This window comes from Nanorana parkeri, unplaced genomic scaffold (genome assembly GCF_000935625.1).
Source record: "Nanorana parkeri isolate BGI_ZX_2015 unplaced genomic scaffold, ASM93562v1 scaffold601, whole genome shotgun sequence".
Lineage (NCBI taxonomy): Eukaryota > Metazoa > Chordata > Amphibia > Anura > Dicroglossidae > Nanorana > Nanorana parkeri.
The window spans coordinates 508,291-523,324 of record NW_017306869.1 but is presented as its reverse complement, the minus strand read 5'-3'; the positions used below and the strand labels follow the sequence as shown (position 1 = coordinate 523,324).

At 41.5% G+C, this 15,034-nt stretch overlaps 1 protein-coding gene across 1 annotated transcript in view; it reads right to left on the bottom strand.

Annotated features, from left to right (window-relative positions):
* Window positions 1-10,111: 10,111 nt before the first annotated feature.
* LOC108792118 (E3 ubiquitin-protein ligase HERC2) overlaps window positions 10,112-15,034 on the bottom strand; it is a 134,041-nt gene continuing 129,118 nt past the window's right edge. The window contains 3 exon segments of the mRNA XM_018562815.1: window positions 10,112-10,707; window positions 11,518-11,730; window positions 12,655-12,760. Of these exon segments, the coding sequence (XP_018418317.1) occupies window positions 10,435-10,707; window positions 11,518-11,730; window positions 12,655-12,760 (592 nt within the window). The 3' untranslated portion in view covers window positions 10,112-10,434.

The following is a 15,034-nucleotide window of genomic DNA, read 5'->3' as shown; positions in this document are numbered from 1 at the left end:
ACTAACACATAGAATGTGCATTGCATTAACACTCGTTACTGTTTTCAGCCTTAAATGCGTTGTAAGGTCCCAGCAAATATTATCCTGTTATAACATCACCATTGTAATAGGGATACATACTAAAGTTGTTTTTCATAATACAATCAAAGCTTTCTTGGAAAAAAAAACCCTTTTATGTAGTGAGTGCTGCCTTCTGTCTGCCCATCACTTTCATCAGCTTCCTGGATTCCCAGTGTGCTGTGGGTCTCTTTTCCGGCTGCTTGATGTGATGGAATCTCGATTCCTCAACACTACATATACCATTCTGCATTGCTTCCAGCAAGCAATAAAATTGTTACATTGTTCAGACATTGAGTTGTAGTTCATAAGGCAGGGTCTGTGAGAGTTATGACACAAGGACTGAGTGAAACTGTGTCAGTGAATTGAGGAAGTACATCTTATGGACATTTTCAATAAATACGTTTACAAACTTCTAGATCTATATGACAGATAGTGAGATAGAAGTGAGATAGAAGTGAGATAGAAGTGAGATAGAAGTGAGATAGACGTGAGATAGACGTGAGATAGACGTGAGATAGACGTGAGATAGACGTGAGATAGACGTGAGATAGACGTGAGATAGACGTGAGATAGACGTGAGATATTGACTATAGATACCCTTTAAAGAAGCTTATCAGAAATACCACAAGACTTATTTTAAAATCACGTACGTGAAAAAATTAGCTTAATTGCATTACAGAAATAAGTACACCGTATATTTAAAATGAATTCAACAGAGTGGGGACCAACATAAAGCTGACTACTAATCCCAGTTCTGTCACTTTCAGGCCCCTTTCACCTGCATTGTAAAATTCATCTAGATGTCACAGCCATGTAAACCTCAGTGCCCGTGGGGAAGCATTTGAAATATATGCTGCAGGGGTTACAAATATTGCGGTTTTATAAATTTAGAAAACAGGCCACCTGTAAATGCAGGTATAATATATATTCAGCGAGGATGTACACTACAGGGTGACCTAGGTCTGTAAAACAAATCAGTATGCTGTTGTATATCCAACACTTACAAACTGAGCCAAAAAGGTGGTGGAAAGAGAACTAGCAATGTGTAAAAGAATAGAAACCCACACCAGGAGAAATCACCCCAGTGGACCTTATCACAGCAAAATGAAATCCGACTGACTGCCAGAGATCCCTGCACTTTGAACTGATTTACTAAATAAATGTGCTGCTGTTACATAACATTCAGTGCATGAATATGTATCTGCTGGGACAGATTCAGCTTTAGTGGGTCAACACCAACTGGAAATAAAGGCTAACCGCTGAAAAAAGAAAAAAACTTTTAGGGCACTTTTATTTTTTAACTTTAAAGAGTTACTCCTCTTCTCCACATTTGTGAATAACATTGTAAATCATACCTATAACTTACCCGGTTTTCCATGTACCTGGTCTTGACAATGGAATGTTTATATAGTCACAAGCTCATATTAAACCTGTTTTCTATGTAACAAGCATGAGGGAGCTTGACAGGTAATAAATACTGTTTATAAAGCAGATAACTGCAGTGCCTGCTTTACTTTACATACAGTGAAATTAATGTTACTAAAGCTGCCCATACACCTTACAATTATCTGCAGATTTTCTGTGGTCAGATGGAAAAGGTGCAACAGATTCCTCCATCTACACTTAACTGTGTGGTTGGAGGAATCTCCACCTGGGCCAATCTGTTGCACCTTTTCCATCTGACCACAGAAAATCTGCAGATAATTGTAGGGTGTATGGGCACCTTTAGAGTTAAGGTGGCCATACACTTTACGACCCTCGCAAGACTTTTGTCTTGCGAGGGTTGTAAAGTAATTTTAAAAAACGTATGATCTGCCCATCTTGGACAGGCAGATCGTGCTTGCGATCATCGCAAGCCCGCCCCCCCTGAGGGCGAAACAGTAGAAACGGCCGCACGCTTTCCATACACTTTGCGATTATTGTACGATCACGGAATTTCCCGTGATAATCATGCAGTGTATGGGCACATTTACACATTACTGTAAATCTCGAAGAGGAGAATTTATTTAAACTGGAGCCCATAGTAACCAGCTTCTACCTTTCATTTTTCAAAGCTTTAACGAACAAACTGTAGGGAGAAGCTGATTGGATGCTATGGACAACTGCTCCAGATTAGGTCTGCTCTCATTTTCATAAATTGCCCAATTGTGCTCAGAATTTATCCCCTTCACGACCTATGACGGGATAATCCCATCATGAAGTTTGAAGGGGTTAAACAGACTCAGCCACCGGGAGTCTGTTCAGTTTTGTAGAGCTGGTGGCCGGCTTTACAGTAGAAGCGATTCTGGCGGCTTAGCTGCAGCCAGATCGCTTCTACAATCCGGTAACCGGGCCGCCCCCGCCTTGTTTCCTGTGCTCAGCTGCCCCTCCTACGGGCCCAGGACCGGCTCGCCGGGTGTCGGTGTGAAGCTGGGGAGGAGATTGGTGAACGTCCACTCACCAATTTCCTCTCCGAACTATGGGACCGGGAGCGACGCGTACTGCATCACTTCCGCTCACATAGCTGGGCTCCTGAAGCCCAGCAATAAGTAATTGAAGTGCAATCTGGATGAAGAGGTGATACTAGGGTTCTTTTGGACCCCCAGTATCACCTAAAGCAGGGGTAGCAAACCTTCGGCCCTCCAGCTGTGGTGGAACTACAAATCCCACGAGGCATTGCAAGATTCTCACAGCCACAGACATGACTCCTGAAGAGAGATGCATCATGGGATTTGTTGTTTCACCACAGCTGGAGGGCCGTAGGTTTGCTACCCCTGCCTTAAAGAGTACCTGTCACTGCCAATCTATCACCTATAGATAGCAATTAAAGGTTTGTTTTTTTTAAGTTTAAAAATATTAAATAAATAAAATGTAAAAATATATCCATGGCAGAGGAAAAGACCTCCAAGGACAGCGCGGTACATGCGGTACCGACCACACCCCCTGAGGAACCCGAGGGACGCACCGGAGACTGGCAAAGGAGCGCAGGCGTGCAGGCCGCACAAAGAGGGGACCTAGAGGGGTCTGCCGGGCGAAGCCCACAGCCCTCACACGGCAATGCAGAGGAGTCATCCCTGCGATCTGTCGCCCTGGTGACACTTGCTTGAAGAAACAGCGAAAAAAACCGAGGAAAATAAAAAAATTCCCAGAGAAAATTTTTTAGCTCCTTACTCCTGACGCTAGGCAAAAAACTGGAGACTTGTCAGCAAGTGAGGGGTTGGGCCACCAGCAGGGGCCGCCCCTAGGCTGTCTTGTCTTTTTAGTTATGTGCCTAGCGTCCTACTCCTGCAGGTGGCGATATACCCTACCATTCAGGATCTACGATCTGTTGCCCTGTGTCCTTCAATGAACGGGAGAGAAAAAAATGTTAAAGTCCCCCGCCCCAGTGAGCACTTACATCGTCACGTAAACATGCGTCAGGTGAGCCTACGTATCAAAACGACGATCGCACTACACATGTTTGGTATCACCAGAGTGAGAGCAATAATTCTAGGGCCAATATTTACACGCATCTCCAAAATGATGACCTGTAGGGGCTTTAAAAGCGTCGTCTATGGACTTTTTGAGGTACTGAATTCTGTCACTGCCTGCCTCTGGCATGAATGTACCGCAGCACAGAAAACATCAGTTATTGCTTCTGATATGGAAGCCATTTGCATTCATTTACTTTAACAGTAGAGGATGTTTACCTAGGAAAGTGTTCACTTTGAATACTTTGTTTGTGAAAGAAATAAAATTCAGCAGTTTTGGCAACAAATGAAAGTGAGCACAGCTTGTTTCCCCAAGATTCATTTTGTAGAGTGAACCTGCACTTTACAAACTTCAACAGCCTCTACTCCAGCTGTAGGCAACCTCGGCACTCCAGCTGTGGAGAAACTACAAATCCCATCATGCTTCTGCCTCCAGGAGTCATGCTTGTGGCTGTCAAGAGTCTTGCTATGCCACATGGGACTTGTGGTTCCACAACAGCTGGAGTGGCAAGGTTGTCTACCCCTTTATGGACAAACCGTTATGTGGTGGAAATACCCTTTTGGTTCTCACTACTTGTCTACAGTACAGAAGCAGACAGACTGAATGTAAACAGAGCTACCTTTGTGATGACAGCTGTCAAAGTACAGGGAAAGAAAATGGTTACATTAGCAATGTTGCTCTGTATCCCTCCAAATACTAAAAGAGCTAATGTGTTTTAAAAGCACAGATATCCATCCATGAAACCAGAGATTTCCTTTAATTGAGTACCTACATGAAGCCCCCCCCCCCCTCCTTCCCCCCCACCTACCCATATCGCTATTCACAGTTTTGCTGAGACCTGCAATCTCATAGTTAACAAGGGCATGCTTTTTATTTCAAGAAGCAGAAAGACCTATTCAGCTCAATCGACAAAGAAAAACCGAGGACATGAGATTGGCGATTCCATTATTAATTACACTCATTAATGGGTCCTATTGTGATGGACCTTATTTCAATACTCTGTGTCCTTTTCAAGTGGTACTCTTTTTGTGACCTTGCCTTGTCTATGATCTGGTCCCTGGTCTAGAATGTTACTGCTGCTGCAGCAAAAAGGCCCATAATAAAACAGCCTGCTCGTAACAGCAGTTCAGTATTTGATCAGCATGATGACAAATTTGGTTAATTTGATCAAAACACTGTACACCGAGTGCCAAAAATGTATTTCAATACTCAGTCTTTTAGCACATTAGCACACCTCACTGACCATAATCCATTATTCAATGCAATGTTGCCAAGATGTGCTAATCCTAAAAGAAATGCATTTGTGATGGTGAAAAAAAAAAAACACGACAAACATTCAGTAACATAAGATGTAAAAAGAATCCCGCCATTTATGTTTTATATTTCGAATAGTTTTATACTTCAAAAAAGCCAGCTTATTAATGTCGAAGCTTTAGCTGTACTGTAAAGTCTCATTAATTATAACTAGAAAAATTGTGTTTGTTCGGGCACAGGAGGAATCCAGAGATTGAACTTTTGATGCATGCAATGCATAATAGGGGTGCAAAGTTATGCATACCTTATGGAACATTGCACCATGTTCTTATAACAAGCAACATTAAAAGAAGATCTACACCAGGGTAGGCAACCTCAGCACTCCAGCTGTGCTAAAACTACAAAACCCATTAATACCTTGAGTCCTGTCTGTGGCTGTCAGCCTTGCAATGCCTTATGGGACTTGTAGTTTCACCACAGCTGGGGTGCTAAGATTGCCTACCTCTGATCTATACTTTTGGGTAACCAACTTTCCTTCCTTCCTTCCCATCCAAAGTATTTCCCAAACACAATCCTCAGATCAGCAGATAACCATTTCCAAAGACTATGACTTACGGTTTGATCCTCTTGTGAGCCAGCGGGTGGCACAGAAATGCATATGCCACTTATTCCCCAATATAATAGAGAGCCCGTCTGTTTTTGGGCTTCTAGGGTGAAGGATATTAGATCTGTGATGTGGAAGGAGAGGCTGTTGGGTACAGGTCTGCTAGTATAGCCACTCTTTAGAGAAGGGCCAGACAAATCACAGGATCCAGGTCGTCAATGCTCCTTAAAAATTAGCTTGCGCCTAACTTGGGAAGTTTTCTCTAGTTATTCTCAATGGAGCTTGCTCCTAAAAAGTCCTGGCTCCTGGATTGGACAGACTGGCTTCAGACTTCCATGTTATTGCGCCCCCCCTTCCTACTTTAAAGTGGACATTTACCTGGTTTCCCTAAAAATCATCTTACATTCACTAGTTAAACAAACAGGTTTTTCATTTTCTTACAAATAGTTAATCTACTTCCTAGTACATTTCTGGCACAAATGATGTGCCAGAGCGTTGCATCCTGGGAAGGTTACATCAGCAGAGCATTGCTGGGAAATCTCATCTGTAATCTCATGAGATCTCAGGGAAAGGCATTTTCCTCCCCTGAGATGATGTGCATGGTCACATGTCCTAGTCACATTTGCCAGAGTTCAAGGAAGTAAAGGGTAATCCAGTAATCTGCCCTTAATTAACAAGGCCACTGCCAGAAGACTGGGGAAGAAAAGAGAAACAAGGTATACAAAGAATACAAAGCCGGCCATTATCTAGAAATATGTGTTTGTAGATTGTCATTACTAAACATTTCTAAAGGTGTGTTTGTTGTTATTTTAAAGATATGGGTAAAGGTCCTCTTTAAAAAACCTCAGGCAAATGACAAGTTAACCTTCGCAGTGGGGCTACCCACGGTCCACAAGGCTTAAAGTGACATTAAACCCTCAGATTTGTTTAACATAAAACAATACTGTAATGTGTGCCTTACTGTAATCCATGGTAGTTTTGCTTCTCTTCCTTTTAAATCTGTATCTCTTCTCATGCTGGGGGAGAACTTCCCTTTGCAGCTGAGTGCCTCTTCCTGTAGTGCTGGTTCAGGTTGTGAACCTGTACACAGACACCATGTAGCCATTCTAGAGACAAGGCAGTCTGCTGCAAAGGGAAGTTCTCCCCCAGCATGAGAAGAGATAAGGATTTAAAAGGAAGAGCAGCAAAGAGAAGGGAAACTACCATGGATTACAGTAAGGCGCACATTACAGTATTGGTTTATGTTACAAAATCTGAGGGTTTAATGTCACTTTAAGTTCTCGTTTTGGTCTATGGTGTAAAATGAAAAAAATATATACTCACCCAAACATCCTGCCTGTGCCAGTGACCTCTCAGCTCTCTCGGCCTCCGGTCTGGCTGTGGTATGTCCATTGGCATCCTCACTTATAATACAAGTCAATAGACTTGAATTATATGTGATGACATCAGTGGGGCTGAGATTACCCAAGTTCGGGGCAGAAGAGGCTTCAGGGACGGGTCTAACAGCCAGGCAGGACCGAGGTTCAGGCAAGTATATATCTTTATTTTACACCCTAGAGCAAAATGAGCAATTAACCCTTGCAGTGCAGGAATAACCCCACTGCAAGGGTTACATTTTTAACTGCTGGGAGTTGTTCTTTAATGTATTGATGCAGGAGGGGAAAAGCAGACAATTAGCATTTTTTTTTTTTTAGAAAAGCCAACACTGGAAGCCTCTATAGGTCTCATTACAGGTCTTCTTGATGTTTAAGTGACTTCTTTATGTTAACAGATGTAGAAAAGGTACATCCATTGTTTGTAGAGATTCCATATGGATTGGTGGTATGTTATTTTCAGATTTAAATCACACTACAATATCCTGGATTAAATGTTTTCTCAGGAGGGCTCCTGGGATCTCCTGCATATAAAGTTATAAAGGATAAAAGGGGGCTGCAGCTGCTCAACCATCAGGGGAACATACACACATGCATATGAAATGCATATCAGAATTAGGTGTACAAGAATGATCAGATTAAAATTAAGCTAGCAATTCACTTTATGTCAGACAATGGAATATAGTGCAGGCTTGCGATTTGGATGGTGGAGACGGACTGCAGGCTGGCAAGCAGCCATGTAGGGGTGAGGTTAGGTTGGTAAGTGAGAAGAGGGTTAACTGGTTGCTATGGGTTACTATACTTGGCATGTTGTTTGTTACCTTATTTAAAGCAATATAACATATTCAACCTCTCTCTCCGCTACACTTTAAGAAACCCTACCAGAGCCAAGGTATAGCTAATGCCACAAAAAGCGCATATCTTTTTTGTTTCTCCTACTTACACTAAAAATTATAGCTGAAATCAGCCTGGCATCTATAAGTAACATAGATGCTTTTTTTTCTCCAACTGTTTTTAGACTAAGGCCCTCTAATCTCCCCAGATCACTTATAGCACTGCCAATTAGAGCTACACTATATTGCCAAAAGTATTGGGACACCCCTCCAAATCATTGGATTCAGGTGTTCCGTGAAATTTCTTGCTACTAACTATTCCACAGTCAACTGTTAGTGGTATTATCACAAAGTGGAAGCAACTGGGAACAACAGCAACTCAGCCACGAAGTGGTAGGCCATGTAAAATGACAGAGCGGGGTCAGCACATGCTGAAGTGCACAGAAGTCGCCAACTGTCTGCAGAGTCAATAGCTACAGACCTCCAAACTTCATGTGGCCTTCAGACTGGCACAACAGCAGTGCATAGAGAGCTTCATGGAATGGGTGCAATGCAAAGCTTCGGATGCAGTGGTGTAAAGCACGCCGCCACTGGACTCTAGAGAAGTGGAGATGTGTTCTCTGGAGTGACTAATCACGCTTCTCTGTCTGGCAATCCGATAGATGTGTCTGGGTTTGGCAGTTGCCAGGAGAATGGTACTTGCCTGACTGCATTGTGCCAAGTGTAAAGTTTGGTGGAGGGGGGATTATGGTGTGGGGTTGTTTTTCAGGGGTTGGGCTTGACCCCTTAGTTCCAGTGAAGCAAACTCTTAAGGCATCAGCATACCAAGACATTCTGGACAATTTCATCCTCCCACCTTTGTGGGAACAGTTTGGGGATGGCCCCTTCCTGTTCCAACATGACTGTGCACCAGTGCACAAAGCAAGGTCCATAAAAACATGGATGAGCGTGTTTGGGGTGGAGGAACTTGACTGGCCTGCAAAGAGTCCTGACCTCAACACAATAGAACACCTTTGGGATGAATTAGAGCGGAGACTGCGAGCCCGGCCTTCTCGTCCAACATCAGTACCTGACCTCACAAATGCGCTTCTGGAAGAATGGTCAAATATTCCCATAGACACATTTCTAAGCCATGTGACGCCTTCCCAGAAGAGTTGAAGCTGTTATAGCGGCAAAGGGTGGGCCAACTCAATATTGTACCCTATGGACTAAGACGGGGATGCCATTAAAGTTCATTTGCGTGTAAAGGCAGGCATCCCAATACTTTTGACAATATAGTGTATGTAGTGCAGTAAAAACAAGCAATAATTAAAATATCACTAAAGTCCTAAAACAAAAGTTACAAATTTGCTTCAGCATGCCATATTAACATCTTTCACCCTGTATCTTTAAATTTCTACTACCTACTTCACCCAATCCCGTGCAAAATAATGTCACATTCCCCCTCTCCTTCTCCTTTGTTACATGTATCTGCGGGGTGAGGAATGCCCTGGCCACAGCTGAATGGGCCAGGGGGGTGGGAGGAAGGAAGATGCGTCACTGACAGTTTTGTGCATGCTTGGACAAACCTGGTTGAACTCGGTTCATACCAAGCCGACACATATCCCTACTCAGAAGAGACAGGATATGCTGTGTTTTTAAAAGTAAGAAAATATTTTGGAGCATAACATAGCCCTTTTACTTAAGGGCTCATTTTATATGTAGAGAAAAAAAAAGTCACCCTAGCAACAGCTTGCCAACTGGACAATGAAGCAGCAGCAAAATACTTATAAGTCACCAGATCTACACTTTTTCCCATTTCCTCCTGTCAGCATGTTGCAGCTGTCCCTTGTCCCAGACAGAAGATGAGAACTGATTAAAAAAAAAAACTTTTCATCCTTTGATAAAGATCTTGAGAATGGCATCTTAAACATAGAGAAAGTTTAATTTGTGCAAAGGCATAGCAAGCCGAAACTATGAGTAATGGTTGCAGCGTTCCATCCTGGCAAAAGTCAGGTGGAAATTTGGGAGTTCCATGATCAAGATCCCTTTTCTTGCTTTTTTCACTGGAGGAGGACACCATAGAAAAAAACTGGACCGGAAATTATGTAGGCTAAGCCCAGCCCTCTGCACAGGTGACTGACTACAGGTGGATCAAGTGATAAAATCACTGCTGTACTGTTCATGTTAAAAAAAAGGACACAAAAAGTTGAATTATTTCATATGTTTTATCAACTAGAATAATAAATTCAGACATCACAAAAAAAGCACAATAGTCGTGATATTTTATTCAGAGGGAGATAGTTTGCATATGTAGTGGCACTATTCAGTTATATACACACACTTCTCATGAAATGTAATGACTTTTGCAAGAGTCCACTAAATGCATAATGTGCGGGTTTCAATATACAAAGAGAACTAGTGTTAGGAAAAAGGCAGGGACATCCCTCTTTTGTCTAATTTACATGTAACGCTATGGAATACTGATTAGTTGCTCCTGAAAACATTTTAATAAGCAGATTGCAAGGAGAGGGAAATGAAAATGATTAATACTTTCATGTTCTCCACAACCATCAAAAACATACACAGGAATACAACTCTAAATAAAAATTAAAAAAAAATCTATTGCACTCACTTGTAAAAGGCCATGCGGCCTCATATGTTTGACACTGCACTAATTTTTGTAATAAACATTTACAACACGTTTAATAAAACACAATAGAAGTGCAGTGTAATTAGGAATAGGCACCTACTCACAAATGTAAAAGTTCAGATAAGTCTCTCTTCATATTTTTATAAGGTCTACTGCTAAGCTTTGGGCGTTCTGGTTCCCTTGATCCTCAGTGCATTAGGAGAGGCAGCTTTTCTTGGCTACACTCCCTTAGTGACCTGTTAGGTAGTCCTGGGTAGAGTCAGAAGCAAAAGAATCTGCATCTTCATTATCCGAGTCATCACTGCTGTCATCTGCGGCTGGTTCGCCAGTTAGTGCAATCCGTGCATAGTCGTCCGTGTCTATGGATTTGCAGAAGTGAATAGCATATTTTAGTTTCTCCTCAAGAACCTGCTTGCAGGAATATCTAGGAAGCTTCAGCAGAAAGAAGCATGTGTATGATTCTGGAAGGAAATGATCTGGAGGATTGTACTTGTCTAAAACCTGTAGGGAAAAGAAACATAATGATGCGTAAAATCAGCACTTGTAGAGTTTGAAAGTCTAATGGAAATGAAGAGGTTGAAGTCACTAAATTCAATCAATTTACAAATTTCAACTTCTCTCATTGTACACATCACACAATGCTGTTACTTGCATTCTGATACGTCCTCTTTAAAGTAAGCCTGCGGCCATGATATGGCCAGCCAAAAATGTAAACATTCATAACAAGAGGTTAAAGAGCTTTTAAACAAGCCCTCACAGACCTCTGTAGCTACAGGTACTGTGAACAATTTATTCACAACTTTCTCAGCAGAACATTTTAACTTTGCGTCTCGGCTCAACCCCAAGATGGGAGGGAGCAGGCTGCCTAGGGAATGGACTTGAAAAATTTCACTGCTTCTCTTAATTATAAAGATGAATTAATCCACAGTGCCTGCTGCTGCAGAGGGCCTACGTTAAAGGGTAAACAGTAGGGGCTTTCTTTAAAGGTCAATTCATGCATGTTAAGAATAGGTAAGAATATGTGGATACTTGACAGTCCATAGCCTGACTACAGGTTCACTCTAAGAGAAAAAACACCTTACATTAATATAAATGAACCAAACTAAATTAAATAAGAAATATATAGGGCAGTAAGAACTGAGAAAAAAAATGTCAGCTTTTTAAAACTCTCACAACTAAATCATTCTAAAAGATAACGGGTTATTAAAGTTGCCACATTTCACCTACAACAGAGTAATTCATTTGGCATGGACCAAACATTAAGAAAATCAAGTAAAAAAAATAGCAATGTGCAAGAAGCAAAAACATTACCTGAATGACAAAGTCTCGACCTCTAAAGTCAGCTATCGTCCTTGGAAGCCTTGTCCTACCCCACACAAAGCGAAGAAACAGGGAGCGCTCTGTGTTGGAAAAGGACTCCATTACCTCCCAAAACCACTGAATGAGAGAGGCAGTGGGCTCAATCCCCTTGTATGTGGCTACTGATTTCAGAAGGTGGAGGGGAATATCCGGACTGCCACACACCTGAAGAAAGAAGGCAAGTATTTCTATTATATTTTCTTCTATAAAGTTTGCAAACTACAGCAACATGTAGAAATGATCAGGCGGGGCATGCACAGTGCCAAACTCTCAAGCACAAGACTTTTAAATATTATTCCGCATAATTAGCTTATATTACTTGACCACAAAAGTGCAGGCTACAAATGCATTTTGCAGCCTAACAAACCTTTTACACATTCCCTATTAAAATCAACAGTTTCAGGACATAATGGTCTAAAACTGATTAGAAGATGGTTGTAGGTAATACGCATTGTTGATCTATTCATGTTACAACACTATGTGAAGTGCCAATGTAAGCACATTGTCACATCAATATTCTATTTCTACAGTCTGACAGCTGTCAGATAAGGCCCCACCCACAGTTACAGTAAGCCTTACCCACTGTTGTGGTGAGTCCCACCTACTCCAGCCAAAACCCCAGTCACTTAACGTGGACAAAGCTTTATGAAAACAGGTGTGGCCATTGTACAACTGACAGAGCCAAATTCTACTCAACAGATCACGTATGTGATCAGCATTTGGAGACCTTAATATAACGGAGCTGTAGCTTTGTGCATTTATATGGTTAGTAAGCAACTTGGCTCATAATATCCCCATAATCTACACGAGAAGAACATCATTCCATCCTTCTATCCACTATATGGACAAACACATTTTTTGGTCAGCGGTCATCGATATGGTCATTTATGTGTAATGATGAATAGGACACTGAGCATTTCCCTCTATTCACCATGAAATATACAACTATGTGGTACGGTTTATGACTTTTCATGTAAAACAAGCAGAAGCACCCTAGTTCTGGCTCATTGTAAGCAGTTTAAATGTTGTTTTCAAATTACTAACAATACTATAACCACAATGTTACAACTGTGAGAAACATGTACGTACCATAGTTTCAAGTTCATAACCAGTAAAGAGGGAGAGAAGAGGCACAGGAACAACTCGTGCCATCCCTTCCCGAACTGCCGCAACTTGTTCATCAAACTCATGCAACCTGAAATAGAAAAATTCGCAATACTGTTTTACAAACTCATATTAACACAAAATATAAATGCCTTGTAAACTGTGTCTTTTGTGTTTACAGTCACTTCCCCATCTAACCAATGACAGATGCTGGGCAAACTAGGTACAACTAAATATGTTTACTTATAGGGGGTTATCAAAGTGACAAAGGAGAAGGATAATATGAAAAGTGCCCAAACCCATAGCAGCCAACTAGAATTTCGTTTATTGTAGGCAGGTAAATAATGAATACCCTAATCAATATAATTAATTTGGCTTACTGTTTATTACATAGTACAAAGTGGTAATGCAGTATGGCCCACAATATGCTGTACAGATGCACAATTTCGATGACTTTTTGGTTCTGTGCTTATAAACACGATAATGAAAATGCCTTGAAGCAATACACAAAGCAGCAATCACTCTATGCTTCTACTGTGATTATGCACTTTTGTCTCCATCCAGTGACAGTGCTATTAAAATGCATCTGCTCTCAATGCTACCTAGGACCAAGGCAGAGCCTCTTTTATGTAATTTGCCAACATCAGTTTGTGTAGCAGTCTGATAAAAACCAAAAGATGGTAAAAGATGCAGACAGCGTTGGCAAGAAATGAAGAGAAAACCTCTGCAAATGTGAAAAAAAACTACAAGGAAAGGATTAGCCGAGTTTACCTCTAAAACATTTAATAAAAGGGCATCTGAAAAGCCTTTGATTTACACTAGACAAGGGCACTGCTGATCTTTCAAGTCAATATGCCTAATGTAGAGATCTGCCCACTGGGACGCTAATGGCACTCTTACATGAGACTTTAATTAAAAAAAAGAAATGTAATTTATTGTACTGCACCATGATGTAAATACATCAAAAGATGTCCTGGCCTTTATATAAAAAAAGGATAGTCCAGTAAAACAATTAAACAGTAAATTCCTATTTTTTTGGTATCATTTTCAAAAGGCTGAGGTTCTGCATTCATGCCAATAAACCTCTCACTAATTTTGTACACATGTAAACTACAAGAAATTCAACCATTTCAGACCATCAATTCAAGTTCTGGCCTGCAATAGAAGAACATCATCAATTTACCTGTCCAGGGTGTCATCTTTTCAACTACTGGATGTTACTTGTATAGCTAAGCCTAACAAGACCGTCTACTGGTAAGCCTGCACACACCATTAATTATTCTCCCATACTGACAATCTTCTTAGTCACAAGATGGGGTTTTTCTTTTTATGGTTCTGTTTTATTCAAATCTTAATTATATAACCTTCCAAAATATTACACTAGGAAGCAAAAACAGGATAATTATACTGACTGTAAAATCCCTTTCTTGGAATCAACTCAGAAATACAGAAAGTCTTTCAAATTTTGGCTATACTGCCACCTACAGGGGGATTGGACACTGGAGAAAACAAAACAAAACTGTAGGGCAGCCCGAGATGGCCCATCGTACTTCCAGCATCTCTCAGTTTTGTAGCAAAACTGCAGTTAGACACAGAGGGGTGGGACTTTTGCCCCTCAATGGATTCCAAGTAAAGAAATGAAACCTATTTTTTGTTTTCATTGACAGACGCAGGAAGATTTTCACCTTCGGACACCCAAAAACACTTCAGGTTTTGGCCAATGGGCCCAAGAAAACAAAAACCCAGATAATTAGGTACTGCCTGCAGTTTAAATAGCTGCCTGAAGGAGCTTACGCCTAGAGCTGGCATCAGATGAAGCAGATCCATCTGGGAGAACGTCATAAATAGAGGAACATGTGAATCGAAGACCTGTTAGAAGCATTGCAAAGCTGGGAAAAAGTTGCTTGATGCCAAAAAGCCCAGTAAGCACTCGCAGATCTAATAGAATGTGCCTATTAGGAAGGGATGAAACCCGATCATTGATAATCTAAACTTGAATGATGGTCAACCTGAGGCACCAAGACCAAGAAGCAATGGCACCCTTCTGGGGTTCATCTGAAGTGACAAAAAGGGCATCTATGTTTTTGAAAGAAGCGGTGGCTGACAGATGAGGCTCACAAAGCCTGAACCGCACCCAGAAGGCGGGCAGCAGGAACAGTCTGAAGATTGGAGTTTTACATAGCTCTTTGGACGCAAAAGCAGTAGCAGGTAGATGCTCCAACAATCAATAGCAGGAAAGAGTGCAGAGTAGCTGCACAATACTCCATTCGGCAGATGGCATCAGCGCTCAGTTCCTCACCATTAAAAACTTTGGGGGCAAAAACCAGCGGGAATGGGGGGGGGGGGGGGCACCCAGAGACTAAAC